Source organism: Apodemus sylvaticus, chromosome 7, assembly GCF_947179515.1.
Source record: "Apodemus sylvaticus chromosome 7, mApoSyl1.1, whole genome shotgun sequence".
In the NCBI taxonomy this organism is placed as follows: Eukaryota; Metazoa; Chordata; class Mammalia; order Rodentia; family Muridae; genus Apodemus; species Apodemus sylvaticus.
The window spans coordinates 5,064,636-5,086,013 of NC_067478.1; the positions used below are offsets into that span (position 1 = coordinate 5,064,636).

At 54.6% G+C, this 21,378-nt stretch overlaps 1 protein-coding gene across 2 annotated transcripts; it reads right to left on the reverse strand.

Annotated features, from left to right (window-relative positions):
• Positions 1 to 98: 98 nt before the first annotated feature.
• Positions 99 to 13,404, reverse strand: Vill (villin like). Of its 2 annotated transcripts, XM_052189263.1 has the most exons (19): positions 13,339 to 13,404; positions 13,120 to 13,194; positions 12,686 to 12,891; positions 11,013 to 11,121; positions 9,730 to 9,840; positions 9,241 to 9,440; positions 8,799 to 8,877; positions 8,615 to 8,713; positions 7,943 to 8,078; positions 7,621 to 7,721; positions 5,665 to 5,802; positions 5,393 to 5,551; positions 4,532 to 4,711; positions 3,902 to 4,047; positions 3,046 to 3,190; positions 1,211 to 1,396; positions 918 to 989; positions 487 to 744; positions 99 to 283 (listed from the first exon to the last, which is right to left on the reverse strand). In XM_052189263.1, the coding sequence occupies exons 1-19, from the start codon at positions 13,402 to 13,404 to the stop codon at positions 170 to 172; spliced, it is 2,580 nt and encodes an 859-aa protein (XP_052045223.1). In that variant the 3' UTR covers positions 99 to 169. The 2 variants fall into 2 exon arrangements, with proteins under 2 accessions (XP_052045223.1, XP_052045224.1); XM_052189264.1 differs by lacking the exon at positions 1,211 to 1,396 and having other exon boundaries at positions 487 to 699.
• Positions 13,405 to 21,378: the final 7,974 nt, after the last annotated feature.

Consider the following 21,378-nt stretch of genomic DNA (forward strand, 5'->3'; position numbering starts at 1 on the left):
GGACAGTATCCCAGAGTGCAACAGGGCCCTGCCGCTGAGAGGGGGACTCCACCAGATGGTGGGGCTCGAAGACACACAGGCACACATGCCACACCCGATGCCAGCCACCGGCTTTTATTAGGGAGTTATCCCGGGAGGAGTCTCAGGTGTGGGGGCAGGGCTCCCCAGGTCAGAAGAAGCCCAGCTTCTTTTTCTCTTGCTGCTGCTTCCATTTGGCCATGCTGTAGAACTCCTCCTTGGATTTCCTGAAGATGTCTTGGAAATCGGAGTCTGAGAGATAGAACTGGGGGTGGAAGGGAACGGGGGTAGAGTGGGCAGGGAGGGATAGGGTGGGCGGGGAGGGTGGGAGTGGGCGGGGAGGGATGGGGGTTCCTAGAGCCCAGATTCCTGTCCCACCTGGAGGTGTCCTCCATTCTAAACTTCTCCAGTCTGCTCAGAGTGCATTATGGGGCGGGATCACCCGGTACAGTTAGGTCTAGTACTCACCTCCTTACGGGCGGGGTCTACACCCTGCGGCAGGTCCTCCAGGGCCTGGTGCATCAGCCTTTCCGGGGGCAGGCTCCCATTGACCGTCCAGCCACTGCAGCTGCTGGGGTGGTTGACGCTGGGGCTCTCGCCATCCACCCCGAGGCCCAGCTCCCTCGCGTTCTCTGGGCCGTCCTGGGAACCCTTGGAGGCCAGCAGCGTTGGGCAACCGGCCTTGTTATCGTTCAGCTGCGGAGTCAGCTGTAAGTTATGGACTTCCTGTCCAGAGAGACGCCTCAGGGTCCGGGGGAGAGGACAGGCACCCACCAAAGACCACACTGAACCCACAGGCCTCTTGGCATCATCTGAACACCTCGCTCTTCCACCTCTGTCCCCTTCCATCGAATGCTGACCCCTCTGTGGGGCTGCCAGGGAAACTATCCAGCACTTACTGCCGTCATCTCAGAGATTGCAGATCCTGGTCCCAGGCTGCCCCCCACCATCTCCTCATAGGACTGGCTGTTCTGGGGTCAAGAGTTGGACTGTTATCAGGACTGGGGCAGAGGAAGGAGCTCCCCTGAAACCCAGGAAGGAACCTAAAGCACAGATCAGGTTTCCCTTCCCCTGACTCATGGGAGGTCCTCAGCCAGGCAGAGGCTCTTCCGGTGTCATCCTCCCCCCCCCAACACACACACACACACACACACACACCAGATTAAGATGGGGGTGGGGCATTATGTCTCACCGTCCACTTGTAGGGGTCCCAGGTGACAAACCACCCGGTAAAGGTGGCTGGCTCATGACCCTGCTTGACCACAACGATGGGTGTGGCCGGACTCCTGTCTGCTGGGTGAGTCCTCAGGTACTCGTGGCCCCAGGCCACTGCTTCTTTCTTCCATTCACCTGCAGTGTCCCCAAGCCACAGGAAGATCTGGGCCACAGAGGAGGCCTGGGCTTGGACAGGTGGAGGGACTGCTTGCCGCAGCCACCTCCTCCTACCTCATATGGCCTCAGAAGCCCGTATGCATATATGCACGGCCGAGAACCCAGCAAGTAACGGTGTCCATATACCCATGAGCACAGGCGAGCAAGCATGTATCTAATCTATAAATAGGTATGAAGCACCAGCACGTGCTTGGTGCGAAAGACTCAATGACAGAAGGAACACAGGCTTCAGTCCCTAAGCCAGGCATTGTGGCACATGTCTTTAATGACAACACTGGCAAAGTGGAGGCAGGAGGATCAGTTCAAGGCAATCCTTGGCTACAGAGAGAGTCTGAGGTTAGTCTATGCAGCATGACACTCTGCCTCCAAAAGGGGCGGGGTTACTGTTCAGTTAAAGTGCTTGCTTAGCAAAGCCCTGGGCCCCAAGTACTACAGAAATGGGAGGGGGTGGGCCAGGCCTGTAATCCCGGCACTTGGGAGATGGAATCAGATCAGAAGTTCAGGGTTACAGAGTTAGTTTGAGGCCATTCTAGGCTATGTGAAACTGTCTTAAAAAGATTTGAGTATGATCTCTGCCCCCTTAGAGCCTTCACGGGGGAGCAAGCCATGTATATGTCTCAGGAGAAAGTGAAGGACTAGACAGTGCCAAGGGTCTCCTAAGGTCCCTGAGCCTGGAGTGCTCAGGAAGCAGGGTGGGGCCAGGGAGATTGATCAGAGAGGGGCTGGCTAAGTAAAGGGGTGCGTTGTGCAGTGGGGGGACAGGGGGTGGGGTCTGGGCTTGGGTTTTCTCTGAGATGTTCTCAGGGTTCAGTCTTATCCCAACACAGACAGTAGGACCACACACACACTAACACACACACACTAACACACACACTAACACAATGACACGCACGCAGTACCACAGCTACAGAAACACGTTGCCCATTGCCACAGAGCCAGAGAGCTGACCACAGCCAGATACTACCATCTAACTGTGCACATGTCACATTTCCTTACCTGTCACACATCTCTGGCTGGTCACATATACCATCTCATGGCCACACAGCATTCTACAGACTCACAAATGCAGTTGCTCAGTCACACCAACAACCAACCCCATTTCCCCCCTTTCCCTCTCAAACAGACACAACTGAAGCCGGGCGGTGGTGGTGCACGCCTGTAATCCCAGCACTCTGGGAGGCAGAGGCAGGTGGATTTCTGAGTTTGAGGCCAGCCTGGTCTACAGAGTGAGTTCCAGGACAGCCAGGGCTAAACAGAGAAACCCTGTCTCAAACCAAAATCCAAAAAACAAAAAAAACAAACAAACAGACACAACTGGTCTAGCCAGTTCTTGTTAGTACTGGACTATACTGGCCTACACAATCGCTGGCACGGTCTGGCTAACATGCAGCCTTCCGCATCTTGCAGTGCTGTGTAGCTGGCCAGACCCTCAGTCACACGGAGTCGCTCACTGCATCACAGGACACGTGGTACTACACACAACCCACAAGGTCACAATCACACACAACCCAAACTCTGTCACACCCAGACTGAGTCCATGGCAACGTTCAGTCACGGGCTAGATATACCTTCACGCCCAACTACACCCTGCACACCCTGCGTTCCAGCCCAGCCAAACAGGAGTGGCCACTTTACCTCCTGACAGGTGTCTAGTAACATGACATCATACTTGTCCAAGTCCTCTTGGCCAAAGAACACCACTTCCGTGAGAACCAGGACGCCTGAGTGGCTGGAGCACTCGAACAGCCGGGGCTGGATGCTGGAAACCTCCTCGGGAAGTCTGGCGGGAAGACGGCTGTGAGGGCACAGCCTGGACCACACCGGCCCTCAGCCTTCCTCTGAACAACTTTCTCTAGGCGCTCCTGCTCCAAGGCAGGGCGCCTTTCCCTCAGTGGACAGACACAGTGACTGAAAAACTTTCAGCTGCTGAATGAAGTCATCCGGGTCAGCACTGGGGAGGGGGACCCCTGGCCTAGTGGGGAAACATCTGAACATCTAGGGAGCCTTGCCCTCCCTAGAGTGGGAGTTCCCTAAAATTAGTTAAGTCAGGAACTGGCCTGAGGTCCAGGGTGGAAGGAGACTTGGGTGGGCGGCCGAGCCCAGGGATGCAGCTCCTTCATTCCTTGAGTTATTACTGTTCTTACCTCCTATGTATGCCTGGTCCTTTTAGCCCGTGGTTTAGAGATCGCCTTTAATGGTAATGCAGTGAGTAGATTCTGACAGCAGAGGGCACCATTTCTCTGTTTGCCCGGCACTGTCCCGTTTCTCGCCCCCCCTCCCCCTGTAACTTTATTCCAGGGCTGGAAACAGCAAGGTGGGCTTGACACCCCCCCCCATGGCCCCTGCTGGAGGAGGACTGAGACTCCTGCAGATTTACTCTTAACTCTCCAGATCTCTGTGACCTTCCACTGGAGACCGCCTTTGGAAGCCAGGCTCACCTTTGGCCTCAGTTCCTCCTCAGGATGCACATATTCTCCCCTGATCCTGTTACCTGTTGTTACTAGGATAGGGGGCCCGGCCTCCGAGGGCTTCCCAGAAGTGGAGAGGCTCCTGACCCTCAAGCACTGTCTCCTTGTTACTCCCGGGGAAGACAGTGGCCACGGTCCGTGCCATCTCACGCTGGTCCCCATGACAGCCCTGGCAAGAAGAAGCTGGGTCAAGCTCTGTGGACCGTCACCTCCAGTCCCACGTCCTATCCTCTGGGTCCTCTGGGGAGTCGGGACCTGAGCAGACGGGGGCACCTCTGGGCACGGGATCTCCCTTTCAGTCCCCCAACTGTAACCCCATGACCCTGTCTGGCTTCAGAACATGGTTGAGAGGACATCTAGGTTTGGGGGTCATCTGTGGTTTATGCTAAAGATAAGAAAACAAACCAACGACGACATCAACAAAAAAAGTCCCCAACCAGGAAGGGGGGCATCCAAAGCCAGGCTTATTCCACGCTGAGGAACCCCAGGCCACTTGGGGCTCTGCAACCCCTAGCTCTGTCAGGGTCCTGGGCCACTTCACACCACCCACAGCATCTTCCACTGGACCGTCTCTGTGGACTAAGCCTGCATCCATGCGGAGGGGGCCCATCTCTGGCCTAGCATCACCTTCCTAGGGGTAAAGTCACTGGTACCTTCCCAAACCAGAGGTAGCAGGCGTGACTTGTGATCAGAAAGAAGACGTCACTGGAAATGAGGGAGGAGGCACGGGCCGGCACCTCCACAGTTCTGGTGTTGTGGCTCTCCGTCCCTTGCACGTGGAAAAGCCTGGTGTCGGATATTGGCGGCCTCTCCCCTTTGCTGCCCGCATTCCCCTAGAAGAAGGTGTGGCCTTGGGCTGAGTGGGCTCCTGGGGCTACCTCCCTGCCCTAGTGGTGAACATGCTGTCTCAGGACTGAGGCTAGCACTGTCCCCTGGCTCCTTGAGTGTGTCTTGTGGCAGTCCTCTCTGTGCCGGGCAGTAAAAGAGACCCCTTCAAATTAGACCCGTCTCCCATCTCAGAGGGCCCAGAGCATGGTCCACCACCATGGTATTGCGTCTCATCTCGGCCCAGACTTAACACAGCCAGGGACTCTGACAGCCCTGAAGTGGACCTAATCTGAATTCTCCCCCTGTCAGTGGCTTATGTCAGATTGTTTTTTGATTATGAGTGTGTGCCTGTGCGTGTGTATGTGTGCCTCTGTGTGCACATGTGTGCATGTGTATGCGTGTTTGCTCACAGACCACAGGGCATCAGATGTCATCCTCAGGAATGCTGTCCACCTCTTTGGAGAAAAGGTCCCTCCTTAGCCTGCAGCTCACAATTAAGCTAGACTGGCTGTCGAGCCCCAGGAAACCCTGTCTCCACTTCCACAGAGCTAGGATCACAGCACGCACTGTCACACCCAGCATCTTACGAAGGTGCTGGGATCACACTCAAGCTTTGCGCCAAGCGCTCTGACTGAGCCCCTCTCCAGCCCGTGTCAAAGGGATGGAAGGTCCCACATGGGCTCTACCTGGAAGACCACCAGCCGCCCCTGGAAGATGGCTAGGAAGTGGGGAGGCTCTCTGCCCATGGTCACATGCCCCTGCACCAGCGCACCCTGGTGCATGAGGTCCAGCTCCTCAGCATTGCAGATCAGGGCCTTGGCGTCTTCCACAGTGCTTTGGTGACTCTGCAACCGGAGAGGGGACAATGCTGGCTTGGGTTTTTCTGTGCCAGGGGTCTTCCTATCTCAGTCTCCAGCCCTTGGGCTGGGAGGCACCACACACTGGCCGGCGAGCGTACCTTCCACAGGTACAGGATGTACTGGACGTGGCCCAGTCTCTGGTATGTGTAAAGGACAAGGTAGCAGTTTCCTGAGCACAGCTGGCCGTGGTGCTTGGGATCTACAGGCTGCCTTTGTAAGTCCTGGATGTACCACACCTAGGAGCAAGGAACCCGTGGGCACAGACAGACCTTAGCGCAGCATTCTGCCCACCTGCATCTAAGCCAGAACGCCTCATTGGCACATCTGGACCAGCAAGCAGCTCGTCCAGTTCTCTGCCTTCCGTGCTTCATACCGGAACTGTGAGTGACCTTCCCCACAGACCTCAGTAACCTCCTGCCTTTGCCGCCCACTCTCAGCCCAGACCTGCATGCTTCCCTGGGGAAATCAGGGGAAGGGCGAGAGGCTGGAAGATGGATCCAGTTGCTGGATCTAGGCCCCACTAGCTGCATCCCCGGCTGGGGCAGGCAGCACCCTCTCCCCATGCAGAGGCTCTCTGCTCAGTCAGGAAACAGAAGTAGGGTTGGAAGGGAGGCTGTGGAACTCTGGAGGGAAATTTTCTTTTTTCTTTAAAATGTCATTAACAATAACATAAAACACGCACACACACACCACAAATTAAACTAAAAACCCCTAAACAAACACAACCCAAGGCTGGGGGTGTGGCTCTGTTGACAGGATGCTGATACAGTGTGACAATGTCCTGGGTTATCTCCAACACCTCCCAGCTCTGGGATTCCACCTCTGGTCCTGGCACTGGGGAGAAGAGGCAGGAGGATCAGCAGTTCAAGGCCAGCCTTGACTATACAGTGAGTCTGAGGCCAGCTCAGGATAGGCGAGACCCTACCTAATAAAGCAAACAGGCTGAAAGTGGTGGCGCCTGCTCACAGTTGTTCTCCGAGTGACGGCTTGTTACCGTGGGAGCCACACCTCAGCCCTGGAGTGAGATGGAACTGGTGGAAGCCGGTCCGTGCAGGCTGGCCTGTGAGCCTTAAATCCCAGTTCTTCCCTCTGGTAAGCTGGGATCACAGCACCAACCCCTCTGCACGTCAGTGGTCAGTGGGCCTGGAAACCGTCTGGTGTCCTTCACCTACACTGCCTGAGAGCTTCACCAGGGGACTTCCTCTCTCCCTGCTTTGCCCCACCCCCACCCCTTTCCTGCCTCTCTGTGTCTTCCCATCCTTCACTGCTCACCATCCATATAAGGACAAATGTAGGTGGAGCTTCTACTTTCTCTGACCTCTGCCTACTTAGATAATTTACAGCTCCGCCCCCTGCCCCTCCTCCTGTCCCTCCCCGCGCCCCCCCCCCCCCCCACCTCAAGGCTCAGTAGTCTCGTTCCCAGTCTCCTGGCATCCTCACATTAGCTTGGGGATGAGATAGGACCATAATTTCTGCCTCTATTTTATGGACTTAAAAGCAGGCTTGAGTGAACAAAGGGATCTCTACCTTATGTGTATGTGCGCCCATACCGCACGATGTTTGCAAGTCAGCCTCAACTCCTTCAGCTTCTAGAACACTGGGCTGGGGCCAGAGGAGGTGTTTCTGACTGTGTGTTAAGGGCTAGGAGTGCTTAAGGCTGCGATTTGTATGATTGTGTACATGTGTTGGCCACAGAGTTTGGTCCATTGTCCGGGCATTGTCAAGTTGCCTGTCCCTGAGTGAGCGATTTGTATGACTTGGTATGACTGTAATGAGCTGTTGGAGAGAGGTCATATATGTTTCTATTTCCCTGAATATATATATCCCCGGTAGTGTGTGGATGGGTGCATATATGTGCCTAGGTCATTTCAGTTTGTTGAGACGGCGTCTCATGTAGTTAAGACTGGCCTGGAACGCCTGATAGCTCCTCCCCAAGAGCGTTGTGTTTACCAGCATGGCCTCCCCTCCCGCTCCCCACTTCACCCCCAGTCATCTGTTCTCCAGGCAGAGTCTACCCTTGTGTGCACACCATCACCTGCAAGCCAGTGCCCTACCTCCACCTTCCCAGAGCCGTCGTCCACCATTCTGAGCTGGGCCGCGAGCTCAGGCTGGGTGTGAAGCTTGCCCACCTCCAGGTTTACCTGCGTCAGTTTACCTGCGTGTGTAGCGGAGAGTCAGTGACGACGTTCTTCAGTGCCACCTGGCCGACTCACTCCTCACCCATCTCATGGGTCCCGGACACGCCCTCTTCCTCCTCATCCTTAGGGGACACACCTCCTCGCTGGTCCTGGTGTTCTGTTCCCTCCTGCCTCTGGCTGCTTCTAAGCCCCGCCCACTCCCCAGGCTCCACCCACGCCCCGCCCCCCTCTTGCTCACTCTTCCTTGGGTGTTTTTTCCTATCTAGCTCCTTCGACCACGTCCAGAAGAGCTGTTGGAAGGCTGTGGACTCCGCGCCGTCGTTCACCACCTCCACATTGGTGTAGTTCGGGTAACCCTTGGCCTGGATGAAGCCCTGGGACACAGCTCTGTCAGGCCTGTGGCTCAAAGGCTGTGTTCCACCCCCAGAGACATCCCCAACTGTGGCTACAAGGACAGCCAAGCTCTGAACTAAGTTAATTAACCAAACTTGTGACCCACTTAACAAGCTGCCTCCTGCACTGTCAACTCTCCCGAGGTCTCTGAAGGAAGACCTGGTCTCCTCAATCCAAGCCGGTGAAGGGCTGGCCATGACAAAACCTACAGTCTCACAGACTTCCTCTGCCTCCCACCCCCCAGGGCAGAAGGCTCTTAGGCCTCAAGGCAAGGCTGAGTCCTGCACGCCTAGCTTCCATGTTTGTTATCTTCCCTCCTGATCAAGGTTTCCAGGGCAGACAAACTCACTTTCTGACCCCAAGACAAGAGTCCCTGACCTTGGAGACCCCAGGATAAAGAGTTCCTGAGGAGAGCCACTTCTTCCCATAGACCCTCTATGCTCCCCCAACCCTGCCGAGGCTATCCTCTACCAGCCCTGACCACAGGCTGCCTCCCTAAAGGGCCCCAGGACCTTACCACAGCCCTACTGAGGGCAGCCTTCTTCTCCTGGGGACTGGACTTTCGTCCCTGCCACATGTAGATCTTGAAGCCACCCTGGTCCAGGAGATAGCATCCCTAGGAAAAAGGTTGTGAGTCTGGTTGGCAGGAGCTGGGGCCAGGAGGGAGGGATGAGTGGGGAACCAGGCCAGGTCTTCCTTACGTCCTCTTGCAGGAGGTCCTGGGTCAGTGGGCGGGTCGCCAGTTCCTGGATCACCAGGTCTGTTCCCTTCTCGCAGACACTGGGGGGACAGGCATCCAGATGTAGATAGCCAATCTCTCCTTGGCCTGATGCCATCCCAACACCCTGACTTCCTCTACTTTCCTAGAGCTTAGGTAGTGACGTGAACTCAATGACTGAGACCTTGGTTTAGGTGGCTCTTCAGATGACCTAAGTCATCCTATCTCTGCTATAGGTTTTCTCATCAGCGCTACTACACACCACTTGAGAGTGCACCTCATGCAGGCCCAGCACCCCACATGACCTTCCCCAGAGACCCACGGGCTTTTACTGGAAGCTGTTGTAGAGGACCCGTTATTTTAGTAACGACAGACACACAGCTGCGACCCTCACTCTCCCTACCCCCTCCCCCGGTTCTGCTCACTGGTAGAGCCGGACATTGCCCTTTTGTAGCTGGCTGACACTGTTGTCGGGTACAGAGGCACAGAGGCTGCCAGATCTGCAGCCCAGCACAGCCTCCATGATACGCGTGAGGTCGGTGGCTTCGTTCTCCGCATCCACCACACCGATTTGGGCACGGCCACCACGCTCCCTGTCTCTGAGGCTGCAGGTCAGGGTCAGCGCCTGCAGGAGAGGACCGGGCATGTGAAGACTTCCTGTGAATGGCCCTTGGTTCCACACAGCCCAGGTCCTTCCTGTCACTGCTTGGTGCCCATAGGCATGGTAATAGGGACAGGAGAGCTGGTGTCGTGCCACTCCAGAGCCCCCAGGGGTATCACCAGCGAGGCATCTGCACTTAGCCTGCATCTAGTAGATGCCCTTTGGGTTGAAACAGAGAGCCCAACCTCGTGGCGGCCAGATGACGGACACCGCCCCAAGCCCTGGACTCCCAGTTCCCAGGGCAGACACTGACCCGTGCTTTCTCAGAAATGCTGGCTTTGGGTCCATTCCACTGAATCATCACCTTGCCCAGATCCAACAGGAAGATGTCCCCCTTGTTAAAGCTGTTCCAGGACAAGGCCACCTTCCAGAGCCAGGGGAGAGAGGTGGAAGGGACAGGTGTCAGACCACCGGCACCACAGGGAGGGGGAAGGGAGGGGCAAGGCAGGGGGAGGGGAGGGGAGGTGGAGGGGAGGGGAGGTGGAGGGGAGGGGCAAGGCAGGGGGAGGGGAGGTGGAGGGGAAGGGCAAGGCAGGTGGAAGGGAGGGGTAAGGCAGGGGAGGGGCAAGGCAAGGGAGGGGCAAGGTAGGGGAGGGACAAGGCAGAAGGAGGGGAGGGGCAAGGCAGGGGGAGGGGAGAGAGAGTAAAGCAGGGCATGTCACTTATATGCATGAGGCTGTGTGCAACTGTGTGTGTGTGTGTGTGTGTGTGTGTGTGTGTGTGTGTAACCACATAGGACCTTCCATGAGGTTATCCAGAAGTAGCTCATGGGTAATTGTTTATTTTTATGTGAACATGCACATCTACCTGTATGGGGCACAGCACGTCTGAATATGGGTGTGTGCTCGTGGTAACAGTGTGTAAGTGCCTGTGTGATGACAGTGTGCAAGTGAGCATAAGGACAGCTACTGAGACACACACATCTGGAGGACACCCTAAATAATCTCAGTGGCAAAAGAGGAAAAGCCAGAACAGTCTAAATGTCCATCTCCACAAGAACTGTGGGGCAACGGTGCAAAGTCTGGCCAGGGCGGAGCACAGAAGAGCTGCCTTCAGCCTTGTTGGCTGTAAATGTGCAACTACAAGGTCACCAGCCACACTGTAGATGACTCTTCACCGCCTCAGACCCTGGCTGCCCCCAGCGGAAAGTCCTGTGCCATGGTTAATTTCCCAGTGCATGCAAGTATAGTGTGCTTTGTGTTGATTTATGAAAGGGCACTTCGAGGAGGCCAGGGTGAGTGCCTGTGTGTAAGGAATGATGTGTGGCCAAGAGTGGGCTCCACGCTTGCCCAGTCTGCTGCTTAGAAGGACCCAGCAGATCTGCCTCGTGCCCAAGTCCTTAAAGCACCAGCACTAGGAACGAGACAGCAGGAGCTGGAGGTGGGGCTGCCTTGTGTCTCCTTGGGAGCTGAGCCATCTGGGGAGCTGTAGCTCACCGCTCTCCACACTTCCAGCCAACTCCCGCCCTCTCTTAGACTTCAGGATACTCAGCCTGCATGAGTCTGGAGGTCAGAGCGCGCCCCTGGCTGCCCTCACCTCAGTGGCAGACACGTGCTTCCTTCCCCTGATGTGAAGCAGTCGCTGGACATTGTACATGTTGGTCTCCACAAGCTTGAGAGCAGAAGCCCTGCCTCCCTTCCTGTAGCTGAGGAAGGAAGGGACAGGGAAGAGAAAGCTCACCTCTTGCAGGGACACACATGTGTGTGTGTATGTGTGGGGCTCATACATGTCTGTGAAGTACATATGTATGTGCAAGTACATAGGTACATGAGACACAAGCACCTGTTGCTAATTAGCATGTAGAAGTGTGTGGAGTGTGGTATGTTGGGAGATTTCAGATGTACTTTTCCCATGTGAGTCTAGACATGAATACATGGAAGAGCGTGTCTGTGTGGTGGATATGAATATTCAGGTATGCATGCCCATCTATAGGTCTACATGCATGGGGTGGCATGTGTTTTTGCATATACACACAGACTTGTCTGCACTACACACAAATATTCAACTCAGAGATACAAAACAAAAATGACTTACTCTTGGCAATCAGGTTAACTATTGCCAATCTCAAAATGTGACAGCTAAAAAAAAATGCTTGTTGTGAAAATAGAAGACACTTCTTTCTACCAGTGTGACAAACCTGGTGGCCACTCCTGCGTACAAACTGAGACCAAGGACAGCAGCTGCCCTGCAAACATTCACAGTAGTACTATTGATAGCAGCCCCAAGGTGGAAGCAATGCTCGTGTCTGCTCGTGTCACACTGATAAAACACGGTGGATTCATAGAATGGAATATCATTCCACAGTGAAGTGAAGCCAGGGAATAATGCGTGCTACAGCACGGGTGAACAGGACCAGGGCGGGATGAAGATCAGGGTCAAGAGTTTGCCTGCTGTGTGGGTGAGACTCTGGGTTCCTTCCTTCTAACACGAGGAGGAGCAGAGAGGAAGAGGAAGGGAAGGAGGAAGAGGAGGAGGAAGAAGGGGAGGAGGGGGAGGAGGAAGAGGAGGAGGGGGAAGAAGAAGAAGAGGAGGGAGGAGGGAGAGGAGAAGGGGGAAGAAGAGGAAGGAGAGGAGGGAGAGGGGGAGGGAGAGGAGGAGGGGGAGGAGGAAGAAGAGGGGGGAGGAATGAGAGGAGGAAAGGGAGTCAGAGGAGGAGGGGAGGAGGAAGAAGAGGGGGAGGAGGGAGAGGAGGAAGGGGAGGAGGAAGAAGAGGAGGAAGGGAGGAAGAGGAGGAGAAGGAGGAAGAGGAGGAGGAGGTGGAGGAGGAGGAGATTAAGATGAAATGAAAGCATGTCAGTCACAAAAGCTCACTTTCTGTGTGGTTCCACTTACAGACCAAGTCCAGAATGGGCAGATGTATAGCCAGAGAGCAGACCAGTTGCTGCCTCTGGTAGGGGAGGAGGGCACAGGAAGGACCTGGAAAAAGGTTGCCCCAAAGCTTGGGGCTTTTCAGGGTGATGGAGCATTTAGAGCTGATTGTGGTACTGGTTGCATGTTTCTTGAATTGCATGCTTGAGATGGGTGGAGTGTATGCGAGCATACCTATCTTGAGATGGGTGGAGTGTATGCGGGCACACCTATCTTGAAGCACACATAGGTGTGCGCAAGTGCACACACGTACACCATTCGGCAGATGAAAAGCCGTTTTCCTAGGGTGGCTGGTGGTGGTGTCAGGATCGGACCCTGCCCTCAGCTCTCTCAGCACTCACATGACTCCGGGGCGGAAGAAGCTGTGGAAGCAGTCGGACTCGTGGCCCTGTGACTCTTGGTGCAGCACGGTCTGGTCTCCTAGATCCTCCTGCAGACGCTGCACAAAGGAGACCGCGGCCTCCCGGGCCTCTGCGCCCGCCTCCTTTCCAATCCAGTAGTGCAGGTCACTGGATCCTCCCTGGGTAACCTTTGGACTCCAAGGAACCTAGGGTCCAGGCATTTGTAGATGTGGAGGGGGAGGGACCGTGAGAAGGTGCTTGGATGAAGGCTATCAGGGGAACTGGGGACTGGAAGGCCTCAGGGCAGCAGCCCCTTGTGGGTGGCATGTGATGTGGGGGCTTTTGATGTCTTCAGGTTGGAGTTTATTCCTAGGCCTGGGTTTCTTCGGTTCTGGGCCATATCACCCCTAAGAAAGACTCCCCAGGTGACTCACATGGAGGACAACATAGCAGCATTCCTCGAAGAAATTCCCATGAGCCCTTTCAGGCAGTGGCACCATCTTTAGGTTCTGAGAGAAGAGGTTGGCAAATAGCAAGCTGGAGGCCTCTACCCATGAGGTAGGGTAAAGGAGGGAGCTCTAGACGGAGACGGGAGGGGCTGATGACACTTTTCCAAGTCACAGGCTGTGCCATCTGGTACAGGATCATCTCACCTCAGTGATCCATATTTGCAGGGCTCTGTGGCTGTCAATGACTGGAAGATCCTGGCTGATGTCCATCCTGGGCTAGGCAGGAGCAATGGAGAGTCAAAGAAGGAGAGCCAGAGTTCAGAGTTCACAGGTCAGAGGTCAACCTCTGGCCACCTGTGTCATGGGCTCTAAGTGAGAATTCTCCCTGACACCTAAAGCTCTTTGGAAGAAATGAAGGTGCTTTGGAGGAAGTACCCTCATCATAGAATGTAATTGTTATTAAATGTGCAACTTCAGCAAACCAGGACTGGCACAATGGATGGGCATACAGAGACCTGGTTCGTCTGTGGGAAAACTTACTACAGGCAGAGCTCTCTGATCAGACCAAGAGCGGTTCTTCTGCTAGTAGCAACATTTTAGACAGAGTCAGAAACTGGCCACAAAGGGCTGGAGGTGTAGTTAAGCTGGTAGAATGCTTGCCCAGCATGCATAAAGCCCTGGCTTTGACCCCTAGCACCACATAGAACTTGGTATGGTAGTGCATGGCTTTAATCCCAGCACCCAGGAGGTGGAGGCAGGGGGATGAGAGGTTCAAGGTCATTCTCAGCTATAGAATGCAGTTGAGGGTTAGAGGAGACTTTGTCAAAAAATTCAAAAGGAAAAAAAGAAACATGCAGACAGATTCTAGACAGACCCAAGGCCTGCAGACTCAGGGACAGTCACTGCAGATAGTGCTAAATTAGACTCTTATAAAAGGAACCAATCCTGTCAGCAGGGGCAGACTCTGAAAAAAGGTGGTGAATTCTTGAAATGGGGCTCAATGTTGTACAGACAGACAGGTTCTGACTCCAAGGGAAAGGCAGCAACTGCACAAAAGTCTGACAAAGTTGGAAACAGAGTATATAAGTAGACACAGAGTCTGCACCGTGCAGCGGGCTTCGGAGGTGGGGGTTTTGTAAACCGGCATGCCTTCCAGAGGCTGGCAAAGCATGGGGCGACTCAAGGGCCCCAGAGAGAGAGAGAGAGAGAGTAGTCCTTCAAACAGTCCTTCCATGTATACAAGGAAGAACTTTGTATATGTGCCCTTTCCACATATACAAAGATAGCTGTGGAGAGACCCAGGCGCTACCCAAGGAAGGTCAGACAGGCCTGGCAAAGAGGCAAAGACTGGCAGCTGAGAAAGAGGCTCTGCAAACATGTGTGGGCTCTGTGGGCACCGAGGAGCTCTGCCTGGGCAAGGCCGTGCTAATGTGGCTAAGAAAGGACTCTGCAGAAGGGGCAGAGTCTGAAGCTATGGACAAGCACACCAACACACAAGGCTCTGCAGGAGGGAGACACCACAGAAAGGCCCCCTAGACCGGTGATTAAAGTCTGGAAAAGTTCTGTAGACACCACTGGAACTTCTTATGCAGGGTGTCTTCAGCAAATAGACTAAATGCCCCAGACAGGGCGGTGGGAACAGGTCAGGAAAAGCAGAGCAGGCACCAAGTCCCGTAGCTGGGATCAGGAAGTTTGCAGAAGTGTAGACGCTGTGTAAGCCTGCAGAGGCTCTGCAGACCGGGTCTGTCAACAGCGCCATCTTTTCCAGAGAGGCATGCAGCTGTGGGCCGAGCCACAGGGAAGCCAGTGCTATGCACAAGCACAAAGCCTTCAGACACAAGGAGGGTTATGAAGCAAGGCTGGGTTCTGTGAGGGGCCCAGGTCCTGCAAATAAGGGCTGGCATGTAGGTCAGTTTGGAGATGGTCGGGGCTCTGTCAGGAGGGATGGGCCCTGTCCACGGGCCCACAAGCAAGCAGGAGCCTACAGACAGGTAGAAACTCTACAAACAGGGATAAGTTCCCTGTTTGTACAGAGACATGTGTATGGTCTACACCCCCTTCGGTGAGAAACTCTCTATTGGAACAAACTGAAAGGCCTTCTACCCAGGTAAATTCAGACAGGCAAAGAGAGAAAGCTCCCTAAACAGACATGAGGTCCCATGTGAGAATCAGGCTCTATAGAACATATGTAGACAGAGCGTGGTTCTAAAGGAGGAGGAGGAAGAGGAGGAGGAGGAGGAGGAGGAGGAGGAGGAGGAGGAGGAGGAGGAGGAGGAGGAGGAGGAGGAGGAAGTTCTGTGATCGACTGGGTCATAACCACCCTGCAATGAGTGAAGGTATTCCAGAGAGGCACCTTGTGTCCCCCCCCCTCATTGATGGACATCCCCTCCCAATTGGCACATCCTCAGGAATTTCATTCTGGAGGGAGGGAAAGGCTGCAGCCCTGGCATTGGCCGGAGGAAGCATCTGTATCCCAAAGAGAACTTTCGCACAGTTCTGCAGGTGCGAGGCCACCTTGCAGGACAGACAATGGAGCAAAGCAAATTGGTAGGTCCGTGATGGGCAGGAGCACACTCTGAGCACACCTGAGCCCTCCACTTAACCCTCAACCTCACAGCCGGACTTGGGGTGGGGCTCACTGCATGGTTTGTTTCTTTTATCATTGTGGCCACATTGGTCACATTTCCTTTTGATGCTTTCTATTATGGTGTGTTTGGTTAGTTAGTATGGTGAGCTTGGGTGCCTATGGTTAGTTAGTGTGGTGAGCTTGGGTGCCTATGGTTAGTTAGTGTGGTGAGCTTGGGTGCCTATGGTTAGTTAGTGTGGTGAGTTTGGGTGTCTATGGTTAGTGTGGTGATCTTGGGTGTTTGTGGTTAGTGTGGTGAGTTTGGGTGTCTATGGTTAGTTAGTGTGGTGATCTTGGGTGCCTGTGGTTAGTGTGGTGATCTTGGGTGTCTATGGTTAGTGTGGTGATCTTGGGTGTCTGTGCTTAGTGTGGTGATCTTGGGTGTCTATGGTTAGTGTGGTGAGCTTGGGTATCTATGGTTAGTTAGTGTGGTGAACTTGGGTGTCTGTGGTTAGTGTGGTGATCTTGGGTGTCTGTAGTTAGTGTGGTGAGCTTGGATATCTATGGTTGAGGCAATGGGCATGCTTGGCTAAGTGCAGCTTGCAGGCCTGTGAGCGACCAGGATCTAGTATCTGCCCCACAAAGTTCTGATAACATTAACACAGAGGGAACCATTTTCCCTAGACAGGGACAGGCACCATAAGTGGACAAAGCTTTGCAGACGCCTAGACAGAGGTGCTGGCCTGCTCTGTAGCCAGGACAGCTGTGCCAGCATGCCAGCACCTGGAATAAAAGCAGAGCTCACACACGGGGAGGGGGGAGGGGGGAACTGTTGAGAGAGATCTAGATCGAAAACTGCCACTGGCTTTACAGGCTTCACAAACAAGACAAAAGCTCTGTCAACTCAGGACGAGACTGCATAGAACTGTGAGGGATTCTGCAGCAGGCGGCAGACTCAGGTGACCTGAGAAGGTTGGGTCAATGAATCATAGGCCTTCCTGATCCAGCCTTGAAAGACTGAACTCTACACACACAGGCTCTGCAGTGCTCTGTAATTCTGAGTGTGGGGATGGGGTGCAGGGGGCTGTGGGGATGGGCGCAGGGGGCTGTGGGGATGGGCGCGCGGGGGGGGGGGGGTTGCTGTGTGGACTGGGAGTGGGTGCTTTCTGTTATCACTGTGGTATCACCTCACTGCCCAGCCCTTTGGAAGACTGCAAACAACCCTGAGTTGGACGGGCGTGTAGTTGAAGTATTTGGTTGGTTTTTCTTCAATGCTATTTCCCACATCTAACTGAAGTCCTGGCAGCTCACTGAGCAGACACATTCCCCGGGATTCTGAGTCTCTCAAGTGGGTGGCCCTGGTGCAGCAGTGACTGATGTCCTTTCTCTTACTCGAGCATCTGGCCCTACTCTATCAGTAGCAAGAACACCCCCAGATCAGCTGCCCCGCAGACGCAGACGCAGGCGGTGGGTGAGAGGGCTTGGCAAGGTAAGAGTTACAGAACCACAGGCGCCTCGAATTCTTTACTCCTTTGTTTAGGGCCCCTGAGGGCGGGGCTCAGGACAAGGTGGCCTGGAAAGGAGGTGGGGCAGGGGACTGTCCACCCTGAGTCACAGTACAAGAGGCTGTGGGCTGGGGCAGTGATGGGAGACCTTGTGTGCTGCTGGCGTGGGTCTCCCGATGGAGCAGAATGAGTCCACAGATAGTTGTTGATTGACTGAGGGAGTCACCAGGTGTGCCAGCAGCACCTCTAGTTGAGGTCAGTGTGTGACAATGACACCCATGACGGACAGGCATAGTGGTCACGCAATGGTCCTTTCTAGCAACAGAGAGCATGGCACACCGTGGTGGGTACAGTGACGTGCAACAGGACCCTTCAGCAAGGACACTGAGTCTATATGCAAAGCCAGCTTACAGGAGAATGATCAGGGACGCAGACAGACAGAGACCCGAGGCACAGAGCCAGAAGGCAATGGCCTTGTAGCTCTAAGGGCCACAGCAGAGTGGGAAGGACACCGTCCAACTTCAGGGCCACAGAGGGCGAGGAGGGTGTCTTGGCAGCTGGAAGCAGTTTCTAGCCTGGATTCTCAGAGAGAGGCAGCAGCATCCCAGGGGTGGTTGGGAAGGTGTCCCAATACCCACAGCCTGGAGAGTCGAGCTGGAGCTGAGCCCGCATCCCTCTTGTTAGAGGAGGTGAGAGAACTTAAAAGCAAGGGGTCCCTTTACACTTACAGGGACCTTACACTCTGCGTTTCCTCCCCTCCCCCAGAGATTCCTTCTCTTCCCACGAAGACACCTGTGGTCCATGTATGTCCCCCTTTACCAGCATCTCCCCCATGTTGACGCCATCTCACACACACACACACACACACACACACACACCCGCCCTCCTACAAGCCTTCTCTTCTTCCCAGGGGAATCTTTCCCTCTGACACTGGCTTCCTTCCCTATCTCTCCCGGCAGGGGCTCTAACCCACTGTGCTGGGCTCCCAGTTTCACCTGAGGCCAGGCTGCTGTCTCCTTCCTTCAGGTGACCCTTCTCCCTTCCAGCCAACCCTTGCTCCTGTACATCTCTCTTCCCTAGGTACCTGAGGGTAGACCTCGGCATTCCTTTGCTTAACTTCCAGGAAAGGAGGGCGGGAGGGCATAGCCCTCCCTATGGAGGAGGGTCGTGGTCAGGGGAACTGACTCTGGAGGTGACCGAGAGCCCACCCACGCAAAACTTGCCGGCCGCTTCCTCCTCTCACGCTCACCTGCCACAGTGATCCTCCTCCACCCACGCGCACATTGCCAGCGTTCTCACCGTGGGGCTGCCCTCAACCCTGCCAGCCTTCCTCCGCCGCGCCGCTGTGTGACCCCGAGCCCTGGAATTTCCATGCCTTCCCCCTGCGTCCCCAGCAACCCCCCTACCGGGTCCCCCACCCCACCCCCAGCCCGGGCCTACCTTCTGGGAACTGCCTCTGCACCTTCCTTACTCAGCTTGTGGGCAGTACTTGGCCCCTCCCTCTGAACTGTAACTCAATCCCCGGTCCCGCCTTGCAGGACACACCCCGGCAGCATGTACTGGACTGGGCATTCAAAGTTAGTCAGTCAATAAATATTGACCAAGCCGTCTGGGAAACAGCCCCCTTCCCGTGGCCTGATAGGCAACTTCTTCGGTACCAGTGGGCAGAGAAGGCGAGGGGTAGAGGCCTGAGCTGGGCTGAGCTGGGCTGTGGAACATACTGATTTCTCATCTGGGGGCTCGAATTGCCAACCGACCCCCCCCCCCCCGCCCCGGGGTGGGGTGGGGCTGGGCTCCTTTGGATTCATGGGTTCAGACCACCACAGTGAGTCAAAGGATATGGAGGTTGTTTTAGGAGGTAGAGGAAAAGCCCGGGGCTGCCTCCCAGAATTTCTGACCCCACCTCCCATCTCGGCTGGCTGCCCAGCACAGCTGTCCCAGGGGAGCCTGATACCCATCGTGGGAGAGGCCGGTGGAGTCTGCAGCAAGGAGATCCCTTCCACACTGCTGCCCCTCTGTTACTCCTGATTGTGGGATAGGAAAACAAACGCTGGACACAACTTCCCTTTACCTTCTGCCAGTCACAGCACAGACAGCCCAGTCCCAGCCAGTGCCAACGGCACATGCCTTTCCCCTCGACACCACTAGAACCTGCCTGCCCACTGTCTGCAAGACCCCTCTCTGGAGTGGAATCTTCACTTACAAAGTTCCATGGCTCAGGGCTGGACACTCCAGGAACTCTGGGCCAGCCTGGGCCCAGTGTGTATGTGTGCACGCGCTAGCGCGTGTTTATTTTGCTTTGTTTTGGTTAGACAGTGTCGCACTGTATAGCCCAGGCTGGCCTGAAACTCACAATACTCCTGCCTCAGCCTACTGAGTGTTGGAATGGCAGATGGACATACGCGACAGACCCAGTTGTGGGTTAGCTATGTGTGAAGGATGCCTGTGTCACGAGGAACTTGGTTAGTCCTATGTCTGGCTCACAGTAGCCATAGCATGCCATATCTCCTGTGAGCGTGGTGACACTTGGTCACCTGTTCCTCCCCCACCCCGTCCCAGTGTCCTGTGTCTCCATCCCCTCCCTTTCCCCTTTCCCAATCTGCTGCCTTCTGTTCCCTCACTTCCATGTGGCCAGCGGCGGCCAGTTCCAATAACAGCTCCCCCTTCCCCTCTCTCCCTCTGTCTCCTCTGGGGTCTCTAAAAGTCAGGGTGCACACAGCCCAGGTCTCAGCCCCTCTCCACTGTCTACTTTTTTGCAAGTTCCAGGCCCAAGGTTGAAAGGCCACCAGAACCTCCCCTGCCTCTCTTCTCTCCTCTCTCGTCCCATGTCCCCACACCTAGGCACGGTCTTGTCCCTGGGCTGGGTAGTTAGTCACATTGCTTCCTGCCCACTGCCCTGCTCTGGAACCAGCTGCAGCCAGTCGGTGGCATGAGTCACCCTCTCTCTGCCTCGGCCTCCTTGGTCCTACACCTTCCTCCTCACAGCCGCCAGAGGGGCTTGGGTTACGGTTTTTGTTGTTCTTGGATTTATTTATTTATTACAGTGTGTGTGTGTGTGTGTGTGTGTGTGTGTGAGAGAGAGAGAGAGAGAGAGAGAGAGAGAGAGAGACAGAGACAGAGACAGAGAGACAGAGACAGAGAGACAGAGACTGAGCATGTGCTTCTGCACAAGTCATGTGGAGTATGGAGACCAGAGCGTCACTTGTAGGCTGGTTTCCTCCTTCCACTATGTAGGTCCCAATGGATTTAACTCAAGTTATAAACTCCTTGAACAGCTGAGGATGACCATGAACTAGTAACTGATTATCCTTCTCAAATACTGTGATCACAGTTTACCTTCAGGCCTGGTTCATTCCCCTCCCTCCCTCCCTCCCTCCCTCCCTCCCTTCCTCCCTCCCCTTTCCCCTTTGAGACAAGGTTTCTCTACATAGCCCAGGTTAGCTTCATACTTGTGGCAATCCTTCTGCTTCGCTTCAGAATGCTGCGATTACAGGAGTGTGCCAGCATGTCCCCTTCCAGGGCCCCTCCCGTAGTTTTATAACTTATGGCAAAACACCACCATGACTTGATATCTGCAGGGAGACTAATCCTGATCCCCCACGGATATCAAAATGGAAGTTCGCTCAAGCCGGTCATTAGGATGATGAGCTCGTGGTTATGCACGGCCCCCTCAGCCTTCCCTCTATTCTCAATCATATCTAGGCCATTTACTGAAAACAACGTAATGTTGTGCATGGTTGTCACACCCAGGGGACAGACAAGGAAAACAGTCTATGTTCAGTAATCATAACTTTCCCTCCAGTGGTTTATTCAAGTTAATCAAATCCATGTCTGTGGAACCTGCAGTTTTGATAGATAACTGAGTACTTCAAATCTGTCACTCTCCTGGAGCCTGAGGGTGTGGCAGGGGGCTGGGAAGGAGTTAGGCAGTTGGGTAGGGGCGGAACATCATCAAAATACCTTGTGTTCTTGTATGGAATCTTAAACTTACTGCATTAAAATAATAAGCCAGGAAGTGGTGTAGCACACCTTTAATCCTAGCAATCAGGAGGCAAGGGTCAGTGGATATCTGTGAGTCTGAGGCCAGCCTGGTCTACAAAGTGAGTTCTAGGACAGCCAGGACTATATAGAGAAACTCCATCTTGGGGGAAAGAAAAAAAAAAAACAAATCAA

What these genes read in the sequence shown, in the direction of transcription:
- Vill (XM_052189263.1), bottom strand. Translation starts at nt 13,404, where the DNA reads ATGGACATCAGCCAGGATCTTCCAGTCATTGACAGCCACAGAGCCCTG. An exon ending in TTCTTCCGCCCCGGAGTCAT is followed by an intron (nt 11,122 to 12,685) that starts GTGAGTGCTGAG and finishes TTCCTTCCTCAG; the next exon opens with CTACAGGAAGGGAGGCAGGG. An exon ending in GGGACCCCTACAAGTGGACG is followed by an intron (nt 990 to 1,210) that starts GTGAGACATAAT and finishes TCTTGACCCCAG; the next exon opens with AACAGCCAGTCCTATGAGGA.